Consider the following 22,279-nt stretch of genomic DNA (forward strand, 5'->3'; position numbering starts at 1 on the left):
TAAATAAAGGTATTGGTCTAAACAAACTAAGACACCTGTAATCCATAGAGTGGAGGCTTCATAATGTGAGATGTCCTTCCAACACGCTAAAAGATTTCTAAAAATTATTCAAAATAAATAAAAATATTTTCAAGAACTGTGTCAAGATTAGCTTAGACTGTGTTCAGGTAGACATGTCTCTGGTACTTATTTGTATCCACGGTGCATCAAGATACCATTAATCTTCTGGGAGGGGTTCAGTATACTTTTGGTTTTGCCTGGCTCTCTGCCACTCGCCCTGTGTCAGCCTTGTCTGTGACTGACCCTCGGAAATGAGGGTAGAAGGCACGTGTCCCCTGTGCTCCCTTGTTAAAGACAAACAGCTCTTTTTCTCTCTGGGTTACTGTAGGATTTTGCATTGGTGAATAACAGTATGTTTCCTTACAACTAAAAATATGGAAAATTTATCTACCAGCACAAACTGGTGATCCATTACTTAATTCTATGCTAACCAAATTAATGCTACCATTGTACTTACGTTGACTGAGATTTTGCTTTTTTTCTGAGGAAGTGCCTCTGAATATAGCTGCTGAACAGCTCTTCTTCTTTGCCAAATTAAATGCCCACATTTCCCAAGTCACAAGTTTGGTCTATGCCTTCCTCTTTATATCAAAAGTAGACTTGTAAATGATAGATTAGAATCAGCTGACAGAAAAATGCCTCCACCTCTGAGAGAATGGCAAGGCTCATTTTCCTAGCACGTCTCCTTTGAGGAGCACATATACTTCTCATGCCAGAAAGCTGTTTTCTTGAGAGGAAAAAAAGGAAGTACATTTGGTACAGGAGAAGGGTAAGACTCTAAATGCTGAAGAGTATTAGCACTAGCCTAGATTTAATTCTGTTTTCTGTAAGACTTGGTGCTTTGTTGCTAATAATTTCATTATACACTTTCTGCAGAAAAAATAGCACAAGAAGAGCAATGAAGATGCAAGCACAGAGAATTGATTTCACCTGGTAAAAATGGTTGCTATTTCTGCATTATAAAGATACCTGTTAGGCAGTTGTTTGTCATAATTATTCATTCTTTTGTACATGTGTGCATGCATGCATGTGCTTGCTTTGCATTCTATAATGATGCAGGACATCTAATAATAAACACGCATGCCCCTCTAGCAGTGAGCAGCCTGTCTCACACATTCAAAAGCCCACATGGTGCTTCAGGTCATTCTGAAAAGTGAAACATTTATATATGGACAGATGTTTTATTATCCATCATGTATGGTTTTATGCAAAGCTTAAACAAGTGGAATGCATTATGAAGAGTACAGACCACATTCCAGATTCAGACAGTGGCTGTGCCCAGCAAGATGTACCTGGGAATGGAGAAGTGATGCACTCCTTCCAGCCCAAACTCTTGGTAGATCATCCTTACTGTGAATCCTGAAAATAACCTGCAGTCAGGTGGCATACTGTCCGATTAATCTCCAGAAATATAGGTTTTCTATCTATATTAATACTGCACCAATGGAACACAGAGCACAAGAGTCTGTTTCAGTTGAATTTGCTACAAACCTGCAGTAAAGGCTACTCCTAGGTCACAAACTAGCTCATGAGAATGTCCCCTCACAATCTGATTGAAAAAGAGATGTAACAATTAATAAATCATATGTCAAAACGGCCTTGGAAAAAAGACAGGAAGGACACTTCTGAATGATCACAAAAGGGAACAGAGAAATGATGGCTTTGTATTTAACTGCATCTAATTTAAAAAAAAAAACAACAAACAACTATTTGACTTACTATTTACAATTTTTGGCAAGACAGGCAAAAACAATATTAGAAATAAGGAAGAATCTGTTACTGCAATTACTGAAATCCATGTGGCACCTCCTTGGGTATGTAATTTATGCATATAGTTCCAATCTCTGTGTTGCGTACATATTTTTTTATTTCTTTCCTCTCTTTCTCTGCTCTATTCAATATATGCATGGAAACCTGAAACAAAGCAGGGTGGGGGGAAGGGGAAGCAGCTTAAAGAAATTTACTTCTACCTACTGCCCAGGCTTCTTATTTCTGATTCCTTGACCTGACTTTGATGTATCTCAGCTCAGTCGTGAACTCAGGCAAGAGAAGGAAGTTATTTCATCCAGGCAGAGAGGGCTCCTTCAGATGCCTGTGCTGCTGAGCTCAGAGAAGAAAAGGAGAATTCCTGTTTATCAAGAGTAATCACAGAGGTCCAGCTTGCTGCAAAGCTCACAGAAACGAAGCAAGACTAAAGAATTATAATTGTAAACCCTGCCTTCCAGCTGATATATATATATATATATATATATATGTATTATTTTGAGGTGATTCTTGTGCAGGAAGACCTGTGCTAATCTTTTAAAGTTGAATGGCATCCCCCATAGAGAACAAGAGTTGCTAGCTAAATTTCTTGCAGCTGTTGGGCTTCTGCAGCTCGCACTGACTCTTCAGATACAAATTGTGCTCTTGGTGCAAACTGTTTACAGAACAGTAAATCACAATCTTTTTTTTTTCCTCACTCTCTTCTCTAATCCTCCTATTTCCAGAAATACATATTTTCTTGATTTCTCTTGAATCAAGAAGTCTTTATTTCCCTTTCTTAAGTACAAACTGTGGTCTGAGGCATAGCCCACACTATTGCATGTGCTCAAGTTGTTAGTAAAAGATGCCTTTTGTAAGTGCCCTGGTTGCAGTTGCCACCTGGGACGTGAAGTCAAGCAGTTTATGCATGATTACCAATAACCTTGACCCACTGGAGGTGTATTGTGCAGAAAGAGAAGTGTATGGCTCCACACATCTCCATTTGCACTTGGATTACATTGATGAGCAAATGGATGTTTAAATCAGAAGAGGATCCACAGAAGTGTGGACCATTACAACCATGTAATTGTGTTTGGAACAAAAGGAAACTAAATTCACATAAGCAGATTTGAGGGCTAAGCTGTTGGCACCTTTACACAGCCATTTTTCTCTTCAAAAATCACCTGAGTAAAATTCACTCCACCCTTTAGGAAGACTGAGCTTATCAGGAAATGCAACTCTTCTGGTCTATGCCAGCATAGCGCTTGCTCCACAGTACAATTACTTATGCTTGCAGTGGTTGAAGCAATGGGAGGTAATGCCAAATCTCCTTTCCCTGGACAGTACTCAGGCCAGCAAGTTAGTTGTGGCACCGTGGTGTACTCCTGTTCCCACTGTTCTCCACTTTCCATTGGCCTATGCTAGGTCAAAGACTTACTGCAGTCCCTGATGGCTGTGACAAAGGGAGTGACAGCAGAAACCTTGACACAGGTTTCATGACTTGTGCCACAGGCCTCTGTAGGGCAGCTTTATGTGCTCTCCTCTTCACCAGCAGCTGCATCCAGTTTGCTGAGAGCTGGTTCAACATTTTCCCACAGCATGAAAGGGAGTAGAGAAGGATTTAGATTTTCATCCTTTGTAACCAAAAATGAATCAAAACTCAAAAGTGTGCCAAGTGGAAGAAAAAAAGACAACAGTGACTTTTTCCTGCATCTAGATTTAAATCAATACTTGCTGTCTTGGGTCTGCACATTTTTCTCCAGGGAGGATGTAAACTAAACAGACCTGCAGTTAATCCAGGATCCCCGAAGAGAATTAATGAAGCTGGCTTTCCCACCCTTTTCTTTTGGTATTAAAGGGCACTTACTACTCCTAGCTGCATATTTTAGTGAAATCTGTTGTAGGTGAATACAGAAGAAATTTCTTGATTAGCTCTTACCTTGTCAAGACAAGATACTGAAGGGAGTTCATCTAACCTTGGCTGAAAGAAGCTTAAATTTTTCATAAAAACATTTTCTATTAGTTGGGGCTTTTTTATGTTTAAAGCAAAAAATATGAGACTACTTTCTAAAGGTGCACATTGTACATCTGTGACGTTGGGATGTGAGCAGAGGCTTTTATAAAGGTATTTTGTTTTACTGCTATGGTGAAAATGAAAGAACAGCTAGCACGAGACTGTACCCTAACTCTGTTCATTGAGTGGGGAGAACATTGCACCAGATACTCAGCTGATAGAAACCACACTGATGTACATCAGATGATATCCTTTTAAATTTTCTACAATCTGCAGTCATTGCATTAGTTCAATCACTACTTCTTTATGTTAACGTGGAAGGGAAGGCAGCATTGTATTTTTCTCCCTATACTTCACATTTATCCAAGAACTTTGCTTTTCACCAGGATGGAGGCTCATCCAAAAAAAAGCTTATGGAGGGCCAGCCATAATATTAATGGGAAGTTTCATTTCTGAAAGGAAAATATTCACTGAAAAAAGAGAACTCAAACCCCACAGATAAGGCCTTCATCGGTGCATATCCCTCTATCAACAACTTGTCTCTCCCCAGCTGTGGATTCATAAGGGTGTTTCCAGGTATTCTAAAATTAATTCCTAATTTATTGGTAAATCACTCACTGATTATTTACATTACAGTAGCACTGCAAATCCTCACTGTGCAAGGCACTATACACCCACATGTGACAGACCTTGACCGAAAGAGCTTAACTGTCACATAATCAAGAGAAACAGATTCTTTGGAGAACGTACATATCCTTATCCCTAGTTCTCACAGGGAACTGATGCATACTGAAATTTTCTCCCTTACATTTAAGGCACGTATATAAGTAGTAATTTAACATGCGTGCAAAAGTCTCTCCACCAAATATAGCAGGTGGAATGGAATAAAATAAATGCAAGACCTTCTAGTACTGTTCCACAGAAACTTGCTACAATACCACATTGTGTTATAAAGCCACATTCTCTGAAATTGAATCCAGAGCCACAATGCTCATCTCTACACTGCCTATTTGCACAAACCAAAAGTTCATTTTAGATTATAGAACATCAATATTTTTAGCAAAAGTGAAATCTTAAATCCAGACAAATTATTCTGATGTGGAAAAAAGGAGGTAAAAATAGAACTTGCGTGGGTCTGAATTTTAATTCAAATGCAAGAGGCCATAATGTAACCCATCAGTCAAGCTTTGAAGATGAACTGCTAATTAACACAGATGTTGCCTTCCCTTTTACTACTGTAACTTTCTCCAGATTAACTTTTCCTTAAAGTAAAAAAAGAACAAAAAATTTCTCTTTCCTTTTCTTTTTTTGACATACAATTTAATGAAACACACACACATACGTAGGTATCATATTACTGTTTAGTATCAATATTATGGTCTTGCTTACTCTCTATATTCCATCCAAGTGTCTCTAGTCTTTCACTGCTTTCTTAAGTAACTCACCTCTGTCCAACTATCTAGAAAGAAGCAAACAATCCTAGTCCCTGAGCTACTGAAACTTCCCCTACCTTCTCCATTGCTCTGTTTACATAGTAGCTGGCTTTCTGATGGGCACCTCTCATGATGTACATTGTGGACAGAAGACGTTGAGGTCTAATTAAAGCCCCACTTGAAATATAGCATCCCAAATCCTCAGGACACACAAGATTAGCTTTTCTCTTTCCCCTTCTGTTCACCAAAAGCCACTACATTTATGCAGCAGGGTCTTCTGAAGGCCAGATGCCTGCAGCCACTGACACAAATATTTACACTGAAGGCAGCATCTTGATTGCAGACAGACATATTCGGTGGAACAGACAAAGAATGGTGTATTTTTTTCTCTCAGATGGCAGCCTTTAGAAAAAAGCATGATACAGCAAACAGTTTAGAAAAGCAGAAGACTGCCACAGAGAAGCTCATAGGAAGAGGAACTATGGATCAGAGTAGATTCCCTTCTAGCCCACTGCACAGTTCCTTCAACACTGGACAATTGCAGACTGTTTTCTTCTCATATGCATTGAACAGACTGCAGAAGGGTAATTGTACAAATGGAAGTTGGGAGAAAAATCTCCATACTTATTAGAATGGCAGTGAAATGCTCTAGAAGAGAATTTTTATGGCTTCCCTGCTATCAGCTGAAGTAGCAAGTTAATTTTCTGAGTCTTTCACAATCCAGCTTTTTGAGAACAGTAAACTCAAGAATTGTCAGACTAATCATCTAGCCACCTCACTGTCAGTGTAAGCTAATGCCTAGTTATCAAGTATGGTGAAGAAATCACTTCGCTTCAGGGATTTGATATTTCCAGTGAATGAAAGTTATTAGAACACATTCATGAAGCAGGACAGCGGTCCTTTGCTTTATAAATAAATGCTCTGATTTCTCCTCCACATATTATATTGTTCTTAGTGACATCATCTTTTCAGTGATTCCCAGTATCAGCTAGTTAAGACTTGGATATGTTGCCAATAAAGCTCTGCAGGCAAGCAGCTCTTTAGAAGGCCACACACCCGACAGCATACACCAGAGGAGGCTGTCGCTGCTCCCTAGGCAGCAAAGTTCAGGACATCACAGTTAACTGAATTCTTATCTATAAGATTTGCATAGCAAACATTAAAACAAGCTAATTCATTACAACTAGAAACTACAGCCCACTTGTTACAATGCAGATGACTCAAGACTACATCTTTTTGGCACCAAATTGTAAAATTTAAAACTGCCAAAAATCTGTTATAAAGTTACATTATGGAGAACCTCAGGTAACACTAGTAGCTACACTGCTGGAAGGAATACCAGATTAAAAATTAAGAGTTCAGTCACACACAATACCAGAGATAGCATCATAGTTAGCTTTACAAAACAACATCATTCTTTTAGAGGCTTTTTCTTTGCCTCTTCATGCTATTTGCCTGATAAGCTCTTGCCAACAAAGACATTATACTAATTACAATTAGTTATACAAAGTGTGGGACAACTGAAATGATTTATTGATTTTTCCTCACAAAATAAACCTTATTTTGAATTCCAAATATACAGTAAGAAAAATAAAGCAGAAGCCCCAGGTGGCATGTTTACTCCAGACATGTATGAATGTGAATATACTTATAGAGACACTCAATCCATTTAAAACTTTAATCTTACAGTAGTTGTTTGGAAAAATCAGTGCAGAGTAGGTTTTATGCAATTAAATTCCTTTTCCCCAGAGCAGAGACATTTAAGGTACAAAGCCAAGAGCTGAGCTGTTGTCAAAAAAAATTAGAACTAAGAGGATCTTCCAAAAATAGTTAAAAAAAAAAAGTGTCCAGGCCAACAAATAAAAGTATGCACGTTTGTCATGCAATATTAATGTGGCACTGACTATGTTTGCATTTGATATAATCTATTATCTACATGCAATCTGAAGAGATGAAAGAATATGAAGCTGTGTTAAATATATTTCTGTGTTAAATATCCATCTGTGGTAACTACCACTTCATATCTAGGCATGGAAATAATGAAGGAATCTTTTTGCTTCAGTTCTTTCGGAACTCATTCTAAGCATTTCTACAAGACCTTCCTTTGTCCGCCATCCTGCCACATCACGAATGCTCCTCAAATCATACTGAGAATTTGCTCATCCTGTGAATAACCCCAGTGTTCAAATGTACTTCCATGAAGGATGTGCATGGACTGAGAGTCTGAGCAGAATACAGCGCTCGATCCTTCATGGGGACCCTCCTCACAAGTCTGTATCTTAAATTCCTTTGAAGTTCCAAAAAAATACCTAGACTTACTGAAAAATGAATAGCTGATCCAGTTTTATGTTCTCCCTCTTTTTATATGCCCCTCCTCTCTCTTTTTATATGCCCCATCTCCAGAGCTCCAACTCACTCAAGCACTTAGATATAAACCTTCCATAATACAGACAATGAATATATACAAATAAATAGGCTTAGGTGCAACAGCCACACTCACAAACCAGCAGGTTTACTGCCTGATCTCTGCAGTGCCTTTTGCCACCACACTAGCCATTTTGTCCTCAGTCTTGACAAGAGAAGGCATAGCACTTAGGCAAAATACATTTCTTCTCTTTTTTCTAGTCTGCAAGTCAGCATTATCTGATTAAGTCTACTTCCTACGGCTTGTTCAGTCTCGCTTATCAGACACACTGGAAAATATTTCCAATAATAAGCCACCAGAAATCTGCCTTCATATCTGGTGTCAGGCTACATATAACAGAAATCTTTTCATTTTAGTTTTAAAGTATTGCTTCATTCAACAAGCCGACTGCTGGCTGACACACAATCTAACCTAAAGGCTATGGATCAGCAGGTAAATGCAGAAATTCCATTAGTTTTCAGACCTGAGGTTTACGCCTTTCATTTCAAATGAAATCAAAATCCTACACATGAATAGGTAAGCACAGAGTAAAGATCCTTTCTTAAAACCATCCATTACCTATTACATGAGTGCGAGGAAGAAAGCAGTTTCTGCATCTTGTAGATACTGAATTTCTTGTGTTCAATGACTCTGGCAAGGATGGTAAATAGCAGACATAAAAGAGATCCTTTCTGAGGAAAAATTAAAACCATGACGAACATTATATTAGGCAACGTGAAATCCTACAAACATACAAAGACAGGCATATTCAGATATGTTTGGTATTAACAAAACCTCTCCAAGCTTGTGTAAATTGGACTTCCTTACCTAAATCCGAATTTAAAAGTCATAGGCAAACTTGTCTATGCTTTAGAGGTTTTGGAAAGTATCTTCATTTAGCACCAGAGGAAGGAAATAGTGCAAAAGTGCATATTACAAAGTATCCAGAATGTGTAATAAAATATTTCTTTTTCCAAACTGAGAGAAAAACCATCAACAAAGAGAGATTTCATTCTTTTGTTCCTTCTATAAGGGTACATACTTTTGATATGTAATCAGATTACCTACCCAGCTTTATATATAAATACAAGATATTTATGAATGATTGACACCTGACTTCATTTTACCATTTGCTCTAAAGAGAAATGTTCACTGGAAATTCTCAGAGCACATGTGTCAGCATTTTGACACAGTATACAGACTGAATTCCCAAATTAATAGCAGTGAGCATAATTCACTTCTGGTGTGGTCAGGCAGAACTTCACTGATGTCACTGGAACCACTTCTGCCAGAGCTGAATTCCTCTGTCGGTATATTGGTATATTGTCTGGTATACAGGTATAATTGGTATATTGTCTGGTATACAGGCAGAAGTACCTTTTGGAGATAAGGCCCCCTAATATGGGGCCCACCCTAAACCTGTGGAAAGAAGACACCTAGATTCTAGCTTTGTGGCTCAGAGATTTCTTTATTATATACACAGTTCCTGTAATTATGCCACACACTGTTTTCCTTCAAAACGGTGGATGATGATTGTCTTAGAGCAAGAAAATCAATTGTGATTACCTAATCACAATTATGATCACACTAATAGTGTTTCTTTGCTGCGTGTCTCATTCTGTGCTTTCAGTTAAGGAAATTGTTCCATGGTTTTGCTATTTATTCAGGAAAAAATACAAAATAAAAGCATGAATTTTTCTTCTTTGAAAAATTAGCTGTAATATTTGTCTTTGGAGTATGGCATTAAACAGTAAAGAAGCTACTCAACTTGTTGGGCTCCCTCTTTCTCATTATACAAGCCTACACATATCTTTCATTTGTATTTTTTGTTTATTTATATTTAATCTGTATTTTCCTCTGGCAATAGGTTTGATAGCCTCTTGTTTCATTTTGCGCTGATGCTATCTTATAGCTTGATGATTACAAGTGAGTTCGTATTCTTTATCATAGCTCTCAGCTATTACAATATTCAGTCCTCATGTATGGATTTCCCATACATTTACTCCAAGAGAGGTACAATTGTAGCTGTTACACAAAACTGAGAAGAAACAGAAGCCTACACAGTGTGAGATTTCACCTTAGGTGTTCAGTTGGATCAAGAAATGTTACGCCAGCTGGCTTAGAGTGAAAGCAAATGGAAACCTCAAGATGCAATGTCCAGGTCCAGCTCTCAGTGAAGTCCAATGAGCCAATTAAATCACAGCTTACAAAGGAAGAAAAAATAGCCATGATCATTCTGTTGTATCTCACAGAAGATGATAATAGAAATGCTGGTTTATCTTGCCCTTCTGACAGGTATATGCCAGTACTTCTGATTCTGCGTAAGAACTTTTGTCAAGGAAACAGTGCTCTGTACTCTCCAGTCAAAGGCTGACCTAAATGGTGCTTCAAAATTAACATTCTGTTGGGATATACTAAAATCAGGGCTACAGAAAGCTAATATAAAATATAGCATCTGAGCTGGCACCATTGCTTATGTAGTACCTTTGTAGTACCTTTCATCCCAAAAGGTTCTTGGTAGACTACATACACATGGACAAATGCAGCCACTTGTGGGGGAACGTGGAAGGTGTTTAACAGCATGGCAGTGATAAAGGACAATTTAGGATGCAGATGAAGAACTATGTATCAGGTAAACTCCCCACAGCATGGGAGATGCTTGTTCAATGCTGGCAAGAGAGGAATACTGATACAGAACAGTTTCCTAATACATTCTTCAGTTACCTTGGAAATCGCTCATCTAAGTATTGACTGGATCTGACTACATTTACCTTGTTTGATCTGATGAGATCAGGTTGTATGGCTGCAAGTTTGTGATAAGAAGCCAGTGTTAGAAATAAACTGCAGATCTCAGAAAAGCAAAGCAAGAAAACCCATACCCTAAACCAGTCATATAGAAATTATTCAATATAAACAGGTAATTTCTTCTTGAACTGCTCATATAACAGTCTATATCCATCTATCATTATGAAAATACATGGATACACAGATTATTACCATATGACACAATGCAGACATCTTACATCTCCTCATAGGTTTACTAGCATTGCTCAGGGCTTTGCTATTTTAGAGTAATGTCATTATCCTTTATCTTTATGCTGTGTAGTATTGTCCTCCATTGTGCAGTATTCATTATTACACACTTTGTTATGCACTACCTCTGCAAGATGTATATAATATGCACAGATTAAGCTAACTGATTTACTGATACCATAGACATACATTGCACTTAGATCTATCACAGGTATTCCTTATGCTTACAAGACAAAGCAAATGAGTTATCTTTCATATACTAGAGGATCACTCTTTGTAAATGTTGAATGATTTTAGTGGTGACATCCTGACTTTGTTTTCCTTCAATTTGCTCCTAAGAGGATGTAAGAAATAAAAATTTACTGGTAGGGGGAAGGAATATAAATTGAACTATTTTATGAAGACCATTCCTTAAAATGACTCAGACAATAAATTTCAGCAATTGTTCAAGAGCAAAAGCTTTTGTAAGTACCTGAGAACAACAATACAGGTGGAGGAGGAAAAGAGAACATCTTCAACTGAGATCATTCAAGTTTGCTATCTACTTGTACAAGCATAACCGGAGAGCTGCTCTTCAAATAGGGAACTGTCACTTCTCCTCTGGGCCTTGAGTGATGCTTTGCTCTTGTTTTACCTTTGTATTTTTATTTGGTTTCTTTAAGTGCATGCAAAGAATTAGTTTGAAATGATGCTTGTTTTCACACACTGTGGAATGAGTTGCCCAATTCTAACTTGCAAACTATGATGTAGACTAGACAGCCTCTATAACATTTAAACAGAGTTTATAGAGGCTGTAAGAAGCAGCTGGAGTGGAATTGTTTTGTACAGAGCAGTGTTTGAAAAGATGCTAGATATTATCTCCCTCAGTCCTCAAATACCACAGTAAATGAACACATAAGACAAACCTCATTTCTCCCAGAAAGGGGCTGTTTAACTTACTTTCCTAGAGATTTCTGGAGTTTCCCTTTAAGAAGAGAGTCTGGCATGAAGCCATAATGGATACAAAATTATCTCCTCTTGGTAACTTATTTCACTAGTGCACAAATTGCATGAAATGCAATTCTGTATTGCATGAATGTGTGAAAATTAACCATGGGAAAAATGCATTTCACACTGCAATCCAGAACTGAAATACACATTGCCAACAAGCTCCTTTCTAAGGAGTTTAATACTGCAAGTAAATGAGACCTCACAGTGTTATGCAAGGACAAATATTACCAACAAGCAGAAAAGCTAAGACTTGGGTGAACAAAGCTAGGTCTATACAGCTCAGTTAAATCTATGCTGAGCTTATGTACCATCCTCACTCATGCTCAGCAGTCTGAATCGAGCTGTGTGGTAGATGATGTTACTGCTCCAACTGTTTATCACCACCAAGCAACTGGAGGTTACTGATCCCACAGCTCTGGCAGCACATGATGCAGGTCTCTAACCTGCTTCAAGCAAAATAACCAGACTAGACCAACTCACATACATTGGAAGCACAACAGCAGGTAGCTGACTTTGCACTGGACAGTTAGGAAGTGGCTGGGTCTCAAAGCAGTTCAGCCAGGAATATGTATCTTGACCTTCCGGGAATGCGCATTCATGAGCCTTGATAGAGCAGCTTCCTAGAATTTTCTATTAATAGGAAATTGGGAAAATAAACGCATCTGAGGAGAGCAAAATAGCTGATATTTTGATTACGGACAAGTAAATAGCTTCCAAAAATCTTTGTGCCTATAAAGGCAATTATTGGAACCACATCTTTTTCAAGCCTGGGTTGAAGCACGCCTAGTATCCACATACAAAGATCATTGTTGTAATGGTAATTGCTTTGCCACTCTAGGAGTCCACTCCAGGAGCCTGAGTAGCAGACATAGCTATGATTAAATATAATGCAATTCACCTCTTTGTATCTTTTACCTGGCACCACATTCTTATTTACCTGAACAGTGGTTATAAACCCCCACAATTCAAATATTACACAATGCAACAGAATATTGCCAACTTGAGACAAGACCACTAGTAAAGCACTCCTCCCTAAGCAAATAAAGGTGAGAGCTTTTCAGTACTTAGGTGCTTAACTTCGTTCAAAAATAATCATGAGGAGAGGCAGAAAAGATATTTGACAGAGTGGTTAGGTGGAGGCTTACATTGCTATGGATTTTTATTCAGTTACAGCAGGTAGAAGATGAGTTCAATGCACCTTCTAGAAAATGACCTATCCTTTTCTTTCCTCCTATTTGTTAAAAAAAAAAAAGTTTCAATCCAAATTTTTTTTTTCCAAAATGCCGTAAAAATGAAGGTGTAAAATTATTTATGTTCTTTGTGATCTCTTTTGGTTTTTGGTCTGACATTACACTGTACTGTGCTCATATCCAAATGACTGTGGATAGAGGGCCTCAGCTGCCCAAGTGCTAAGAATGAGTATTTGCACAAAGTTGTACTGAATTATTAAGCTGCCTTCACATTTTGGAGTGCTCCAAAATAAATAGCGATCTTTCAGTTTCTGTTCGAAGTACTTCCTGAAAGCAAAATGAACTAAACTATTAGCACACCTGTAAGGTAAGCAGGCATTCTGACTTATTAACTGAAGCACACAGAAGCTATGTGAGATATCCAAATGGCTCGCTCTTGCTCCCATTGAAACCACCAGCAGTACTCTCATTGTCTTCAGAGTCATAGGATCAAGCCCAGTGTAAGCAGCAAACCGACAAAAGATAAATCTAATTCTCAATCAATTGCATCAACAATGCATAGTAGACTATAGGGCAACAGGAAGACAATGTGCTTGGCAAACACAAGTTGCACAAAGCAACAGCTAATACGGCATATCCCACAAGGGGTATGCAGGCATTTGCAACATGACTACCTGTACACAATTTGTCCCAGCAGTTCTTCAATGTCTCCCTTACAGGTGGGCAATGTGCCAGTTATCATGCAATTGTGACAGAAAAGCAATTGGAAGCCCATTTAAAAAGTGAAAATGCCTGTCTGCTTCTGCCCCTGAATCTCAAGCAGACCTGATAAACCTGATGACTCCCTATTAGGAACCACAAATTACCATCAATAACTAAGTGGGATGTACGCTTAGTTTTTGCGTGCAAAGAAAAACCTTCATCCTGGCTTGAATGCATAGAGAACTTTTCAAAGTACAGAATTTCAGACAAGATTAAACCCCAGTAAATCCTCTTTCGTTGTGCCTCGCTGTGCAGACTGTCCTTTCACTGAAAACAGGTTTGAAATATGGGGGAGCTGATTTCCCAGAGTGCCATTCTTCATTGGCTCAAATTCTCACAGAGGTTTGTTTTCTCAGCCAAGCCTGCACAATCCGCCCACTAATGAGTGCAACTGTACTACAAAACAGACGTCAAAACGACTGCCATGCCACAGAATCCAGGCTCCTACAAACAAGAAATAGAAAAGAGCCAGATATTGTTCAACCCCATCTCCCAAAATGGTGCAGAATTCCCATCAATAAATTGACCTGATGTTCCTGGTGGTTTTGTATTTTTTGTTCTCCATCTTTTCCAAAATGTCCTTTTCAATAAAGTTTGAATAAATCTTCAAAAATTTAAATGAACTGCTCTGGAAAGGGCAACCAATCAACTTTGAAGCCAAAGGAAAATAAGCATTTTTCATTACAGAATTTATCTACCATTCAGAAACAGTATTTTAATTTTAACCTATATGGCTTGAGCCTCACCTGAAATAAACAAAATCTTGCTGAAAGAAAAAATGTACTGATAGCCTTTTTCCAAGTTCTAACAAAAGACAGGAATTATTTAGAAGAAAAACAGTGCAAGTATTGTAAATATTGCAAATATTTCTTCGGTATGAAGCAGAAATTATTTTATAGCTTTCCTGTGAGGAACTGTGAAACTCATTTTCTTTTCCTGCAAAGAGAAGTAAAAATCTTCTGAAAGTCTATAACTATTAGACTCTAAAACATGTATTAGGCACAGAGATAAACTCTCCTAAGAAAACAGTAAGAAAAAATCTAGTCAAGAGTTTCTAATCATGAAGCTGTACAACATTACCCTGCTGGTTTCTTCTGGAATAACAATGAGTATCGTGATTAAAAGGATGAAAACCAGCAATTAATTAATTAATTTGTAAGGGCAGAGGAAGAAAATCCTTAAAATCCCAGATATATTCCCATGGGTTTTGCTGAGCCATTTTACACCTTCTGAGGCATCTGCCAAGAAAAGGTCAGTTGAACTAATCCGTGCTTACACCTTGGCATCTCCATTGAAACATGTCACCTCTCCACTGTAGAGTTATTACTTGCTGCCTATGACACTAAGTCTCAGAAACAGGCTAGACTTGATCCTGAATGGAGGTGTGACTGATGTGTCTTTCATAAGCTAAAGAAATCTATACATTGGGTGTCTCAGGAGACTAATCGTCCAACTTCCTTTGGAGCATTTTCCTCTTCTGTCTTTCAGAGCACTCCTTTCCCAGATACAGGAAAAGGAACCATCAATAAAAATTCAACATCAAACCATTAACTTTGTGGGACAAAACTCAAAGGAAAGTCAAATGTATTTGCTTATGTTCGTTTACCTGAAGACCAGGGCTTAAACATTCACTACTAGTTGTGAATTCATCTCCTCTAACTGTGAAACCACAGCTTCCCTGGTTGGTCTCACAGGCTTTTTCCACACAAAGCCATCTCTTCATAAATTTGGAATCCTAAAATCTCACAGTGGATGCCTGGCAGCAAACAAACAAATGAAACAACACATCACAGAATAAAAGCAGCGATAAAAAAACCCTCATGTATAAAAATTATTTGTCAGATAGCTGACAACTCCATTCTGTCTTCCTGTAGCTTGTAATATCCAGGAAACAACCCCTTCACATTTATCACTATTTACCAATACCACTCTCTCAGGTCTCAGAGCTTGGACCAGCTACAATTGCCACCCACTCCATATTCATGGAATTCATCTCTTTCTCATGCCATCTGTTCTTTGTCCTGGACTAATCATGATATATAGGGCAATATGATTGCTACCTGCTCTGAACGCTGCTTCTAGTATCTTACTGTAGGTTTCAGCAGAATCACAACTGGGAGGCTATGTGTATCGTCTCTAAACCCCTGGTGTAAAACCACTAGAGCAGACAGGCAAGTTTTAGGGCTAATACTACTTCTTATGCTGTTATCACTCCTTGTCCAGTGTTGGAAGAGAGAGTCTCTCTGATTTCTCACCGCTACTATCCTTCAAAGCTACATTTGGTGCAAACAAATCTAGTTGATAACGGCTCCTGTTGGATAACACAGGATCATGTTTTGAAATTGGACTTCGAAAAGACTCTAAGATTTACCTCTGAAAATTAGGCTTTGATTGGTCTATTTGGGAGTAAGGCTGGTTATCAGTGATAACACATGCATTTAGACTCTTAAAGAAACCTGACAGGTGCCAGACATAAGAAATTATCATTTTCCTCTGTGAGTCTGGCTCCATTACACACATGTTCAGATCCCATTTTTGTTAGCCAAAGCCCGGTTTAAAAAATAATTTTACAGGTTTTAAGAAGCCTGTAGTCATCTATTCAGAATTTTTCCTTTTTATTTCAGTCAGATATTAATAGAACAGCACAGAAAAATGTTCCCATGGTTTAAAGAACACATTTTTCTCTATATCTGCCTATGCTTACATGTGAGGGGGAAAAGGCTCTGATAATCTACAGTACAAGCAGGAAAGGTGACAAGGGAAAACTTATCTTTTAAAATGCTTTCCTGTTTTACTTCAGGTAAAACAGGCAGTTATTATGCTAGAGGCTGTTTTCTGTGTAGGCTGGAACACTAAAGAGAAGCAGCATGCTTAATATCATATATAGAGCCTGCATCACACAGCAGCTTAGTCACTATAGGAAAATCTGTGACAACTTGAGACAGACGGACAGGAATAAAAGTTTAAGCAGTTTTGAAGTAAAAAGTTAAATACCAGGGAAAATGTTTCTTACTATCTGCCCCATATTAAGAACACTAAATAATGTGAAGAACTACAGTGAGGGTAATATATGCAGCAAACCGCACAAGACTTCACCCTTGCAACAAAGTTCGGGAGCATTTTTGCTCACAGGAAAAGCATCTTAGTTTGAATTTGTATGATAAGTAAATATTCCCACTTCTCTGCTGGTTTGGAAGGGAGGTTAATAGAGGTGAAACGTTCAACCAACATCTCTAACATACACATTTTCTGTGCAAGAAATCGTTATTATTCCCGCTTCATGATCTTATCAGCCTGGATGTAAGATCTGCAAAATGGAGAAAGGTTTACAAAACGTAAAAACAACTTTTAGAGCAAAATAGAATTATATATTTATGTTTCTGGTCAGAAAGTAAGCTAGGGCAGTAATTTCATTGAATAAACAAAGACCAAGTCATCACCTCTCTCTTTGCCGTGGTCAAAGTCAGGATTTGCAGATCTCATCCACTGAGACTTGGATCTTCAGACCTATCCAGGCTGGTAAGATTCAATTCAAGCAGTAGTAACGTTTAAGTGGATTCTATTTCTGTTCTGCTTGAATTAACTGTCTGAAAGATTCATTACTTACATAGTTCAAGGCTCTGAACAAATCTGAATTAACTTCAGCAGTTCATTTTCATAGGACAGAGTTAGTTTGTACACAAGTGCAATCTGAATTTTATCAGTGACTTAGGCTGGTTTGATATGCATGGGACAAAAAAACCCCTAAGGTACTTGAGTATGTTAGAACCTGATTTCCTTAATTCACATTAAAACCAAATGTATAGAGTATTGTAGTTTAAAAAATCTTTGATGTTAATAGCACAAGTGATAAAATATGGGTCTAATCAAAATGACTCAGTATTGCACATTAAACCCTGCAGTACCCAATTACTCATTGCTGTTTCTGGTGAGAAATGTGATATTCAAGGGTATAACCTAATCTGCAGCCATAAATAACACATATATTAAAAAGAACAGGTTGATGGCAGGGCTACTAAATGCTGTTCTTTTACTGCGTGATCTTACCTTTGAATCCATCGGTAGTAGTAGTAGTATGGTAGTTACATGGTACAGTTTTATTTAAAAGCAATCAGGTCCACAGACTCAGCAAAATCATAAAGTGGTTGTGCTTGTCAGAAAGCAACATTAATAAGCTTGGGCTTGGTATGGGGATGATCTTCCTTCAAAAAAAGGACTCACATGTTTTGTTTTGAACTTGTCAATTTGATTTGTCTGGGAGTCTCTTCTTGATTTGCCTTGAAAAACCTTACGAGGGACAAAGAGAGACCTTTTGGGGACGTCTTGTCACATGAAAAGGCTTTATCTTACTGTCCACACAGTTTGCTAAATAAGCAACCTGTCATGCTTGTATTAATTCACTCAGGCCAAAGCTGGAATACATTTTGAAGCTCGCATTTCAGCATTTTTCTTCTTGAATCTATTGAGCTTGTTGTGTACAAACACAAAGCTGTCTGTCATAGAAAGGGAAAACAACTTAAAAAAAAAAGAACACCACCCCCCCACCCCCCCCCCCCCCGTCATATGCTTTAGGTTGGTTTTTTCCCACCTTTCAGTTCAAACAAGTGTCTGTTTTGTGCTGCAGAGATTGGTACAACACCTCATCCATTTCAAAAGAGAGACTGTTTTATGAACTCATGGAAAACGGTTATTTTATACAGCAACTTGCAGATATGATCCTCTGACAAGCAGCACTCATTAAAAGAGCATCAGCTGGCTCAAGCAGTAGTCTTGGTTGTTATTGAAGTCAGTCAGACCCTTGGGGATTTTAACACCATTTGTTCAACAAACAGTCTCATTCTGTCCAGCTGTAAAAAAAAAAATTCCAATTTCAAAATAAATCTTTTGTAATGGGCTCAAGGAAATGTATGGTATGGGAGGATTAAGAAGTTATCTATTATACAGGCATTCTGTTCACATCCAGGATGATTCTGCCTTGATAAACGAACAGTGACACTATTGGCAAACCTGGGATTTGAAGTAATGGTTCATTAATGCAACTGCACACTGAGTAATGTACTTGGGTGTCAGCGTTCTGCCGGGTTTTCTTCCTCATTGTAATGCTCTTTTTCCTCCTGGATATGCTTAAAAAATATGCTGGTACTCCTGTCAATATATTAGTTTGAAAAATGTCACCATGGGCCTGGAACTGTTGTGTGTATATGTAACTGTGCATTGACACATGCATTGGCTTGATGCATTCTGGTGATGCGAGTTCAGTCTCCTGTAGAGATCCAAATTATGATACGATTGCACTGAGCTTACAGACTTCTCTCATGCTGGGATGGAGATGGTGTGAGGAACTAAATTCACAAAACAGAGCAACGTGCTCATACTGCATGGTTTGAATAGCTCTTCCAGCTGCACGCAGTGCACATCTTGCTTTTCTTTAGAGGAGTGCGGAGATTAGATATGGCTGAGCTGGGGATGTGAGGTATTCAGTTCTTCCCCTTCACTAACACGATCCTTCTCCCTCTGATCCAAGCTTCCACCATTCCTTCCTTCCTTCTTCTTTTTTTGAATCGTATTCAACAGTTCCCACATCTACCTGTCAGGGACCGAATGTCTAATACAATGGTTTGTATAGCCCATGGCTCTGTTCCAACAGGGTGAGTGCTCAAAGGCCCTGGCAAGAATATTTTAATGTGTCATCTAGGATTTAGGATCTATTTGAAAAAGACAATTGGAATCGGTACTGTTGGTAAGGCAAGGTTTTAAAGTGCACACAGAGTAGGGGAGGATTCCATATCAAGGGGAATGACATCCAAAACAGACAAACTTAGTAATTCCTTCTATCTGTCACCTATAGATGACAGAAAGTTGATTAAGCCATCTTTGTGCCATCAGAGGGGAAAAACACATTTTCAGCACAATTATGTAGCATCACGTTTAACTATTATCATATTTGTCAGCAAGAATTGTTAGTCATTGGATGGCTTATATAAATTTATTGTGTGAAGATCTCAGAAAAGGTGTGTGTAATTGTTTCAAACATGTTTCATTATATTTTAATTTGTAGACTGATGTGACTGGTGTAGAATAAAGTGACCTCATGCTTCCTGCCCCAGGAAATTATTGGAAATTAGATATTTCAACTCAGTGGGATTCACATTGCAATGTATTTTAAATTACAAGAACTGAATCTTTTGCTTGCTGTTGTCCATCTGTGTTATATTCTTTGATTTACTCCTATACACAGAATGTATAGATTGTTTCTTATCTACATAGCTTAGTGCATCTTACACAGAAAAATCAGGAAAGAAATCTCAAATGCAATTATGTTGGAATTAAACAGCTGCAAGGAATCATCAAATGCATTCTGGCCAGATCCAGCGGGAGTGTTTGAAATAGTTTGAGTTCATGTGAAAACTCACCTCATACGGACTTTTTGAAGGAAGATACAATTCTCTGCTCAGAATTTTTTGAAATTTTACAGAATTGCTCAGTTTTCCCCAGTCCTACGAAGACATTACTAACAGTCAGCAGAGCTCTCCTTTGCTAGTGGCTACTGATTGTAACCCCTTTCCCCTGTCCCCACAGGTAGGGAATGTGAACAAATATCCACTGCAGTTAATGGGATCATCTTAAATCCTTCAGAGGCAACTATCCTGCACCATTAACCCACCAGGGACTGCTGGTAACGGAGGCCAGAGTGTGGTTCGATTCCTAACCTATCTCAATTGCCACAATATTTCTTATGGTGCCATTTACCAGTGCATCTTTGCACACAAATGAGGCCGAATGCACTGAACCAACGAAGATTACCTACTGTTCAAACTGTAAAGCACATCAAGGAGCATGCCTAACTAATTCCACCACTGAGCTAAGATCATGCTGTATATTTGACAGTAAGCACAGTCTTTCCAGCTTGCCCAGGGGAACCTCCACTCTTATCATTTTGGCTTTTGATGTGCAGCACCTACGGAACAAAAATACTTAGCAAGTTGCAAACATTAAGGGTGCACTTGAAAACTTCTTGTTCCAAGCCCAGATATCTGATATTGAATGTGCCCGTTGGCACATTCCAAGCAAGAGCAATTTTAAAAACTAAACTGAACATACTATTATTGATCTGATTTTGTCTGCTCTGCAAGGTGCAGCCTTTCCCCCTGAGGTACCTATGCAGTTCACACAGCTGAAGGCCACTGAACTAGAGAACAAGCTCATTGATTTCCTATTTGTGTCCAACAGCACTTTAGTGGCATTAAATATTATTTAATGGCACTGATTACATTGTAATGAAATTACCAAAAAAAACTCAACCAAAAATAACAACCACCACCTCTCCCCTAACCGGTAGCATTGCTCTATCTCTGAAGCAAGCACACTGTCTGGCTGCATTGGAGGGTCACATCTTGATTAAGCAGAGTGTCAAGAGTATTGATAGCGTCTTTTCAGTATTCTGGGGAGCAGCCATCAATAAAACCCTAACAGAGTACAATGACTTCTACTCTCTTTTTATTAATCATGAAAATATATTTACAGTTGGAGCAGAAGTGCATTGTACAGAAGCATCAGTCCTCTCTGCTCACATCCACATTGCAATCCCCTTTCATTTTATAGGAATTGAAGTCTAAAATGGAAGTCAGTTCACATGAATCTTCCTGTTGCAAACAATTATTGTTACCAGAAATCTTCAAGGAAAATCAAAACAAAGCTCACAGGCAAATCAAAATGACAAGTTCAAAACAAAAGCACATTAAAGCTTAAAGAAAAAAACCAGCTCTATTTCCTTTACCAACTCCAACTTAATAAAGAAGATTCTGACAAGCACAGTCCTGTTATATATACAGCTGCCTGAGTCCACATTCCTGATTGTTTTATATGAAATGGTGTCAAGAAACTACCCTTTCAATACTACTAAATGGGAAACATCTCAAGTGTATTTACTTTAAAAATCAAATGCGGGTGAGCAGGACACTAGTTTAATTTCTTTTTTATGGTAAAATTCCTCTCTCATTTCTGGGCTGCAGCTGTCGGTTTGTTTGCAGATTGTTTGACTTGTCCAGAGGATGCAGAATGCAGACAGAATCGCAAATTTTCAGAGGAAAGCAGAGGGGAGAAGTTTTCTCCTGCAGATCAGCAGTATGCAGTGCGGGTCCGATAGGCAAGTTTGCCTGTTCATGAAAACCATGCAAATAAAAATCTTTTCCCTCACTGTACAGAGAAAATCTTTCTGGAAATAATTCACTACAACCACTCACTGCCTGATATCTGATTTACCTGTTTTACCAATCCCAAGAGGTGCAAATCATCTCCTGGGATATGTCAGACTGCTCACATCCCGCTAGGGTATGCAGCTCCTCATGGGAGATACTCGGCATCTCACGTGATTTGGCCCTTAACACACAGAGGCAAAAAAGAAAAAGAATAAAACTAAAATAAAATACTTGCATGGTTCACGTGCATGAAACAAGGAATCCTCTGAACACATACTGCAGAGGGTGAGCAGCTAGTGAAGTGGAGCTCCTACCTAGAAAGGGAAAAAACGTTCTATTTCCTATGTCAATCCCATGGCAAATATTTGCAAGGACTAAGCAAGCACACTTAATTGGCTACTCTTTTTGTAAGCAGAAGCCACAGAAGATGTTTATCTTCAAATCTGGTTTCA

The 22,279-nt window shown here is 38.4% G+C and overlaps 1 protein-coding gene across 6 annotated transcripts in view; it reads right to left on the bottom strand.

Moving 5' to 3' along the window:
• The window catches only part of ST6GALNAC3 (ST6 N-acetylgalactosaminide alpha-2,6-sialyltransferase 3), a 225,897-nt gene that overhangs the window by 7,671 nt on the left and 195,947 nt on the right, over positions 1 to 22,279 (bottom strand). Inside the window, exon 5 of one of the 6 annotated variants that reach the window (XM_075508567.1) lies at positions 18,224 to 18,476. The exons of the other annotated variants lie outside the window; for them this stretch is intronic. Within the exon in view, the coding sequence (XP_075364682.1) occupies positions 18,464 to 18,476 (13 nt within the window). The 3' untranslated portion in view covers positions 18,224 to 18,463. Of the gene's footprint in view, positions 1 to 18,223; positions 18,477 to 22,279 lie in introns of those variants that run through there. 6 annotated transcript variants of the gene reach the window in all.

Source organism: Mycteria americana, chromosome 7 (assembly GCF_035582795.1).
Source record: "Mycteria americana isolate JAX WOST 10 ecotype Jacksonville Zoo and Gardens chromosome 7, USCA_MyAme_1.0, whole genome shotgun sequence".
Classification (NCBI taxonomy): Eukaryota; Metazoa; Chordata; class Aves; order Ciconiiformes; family Ciconiidae; genus Mycteria; species Mycteria americana.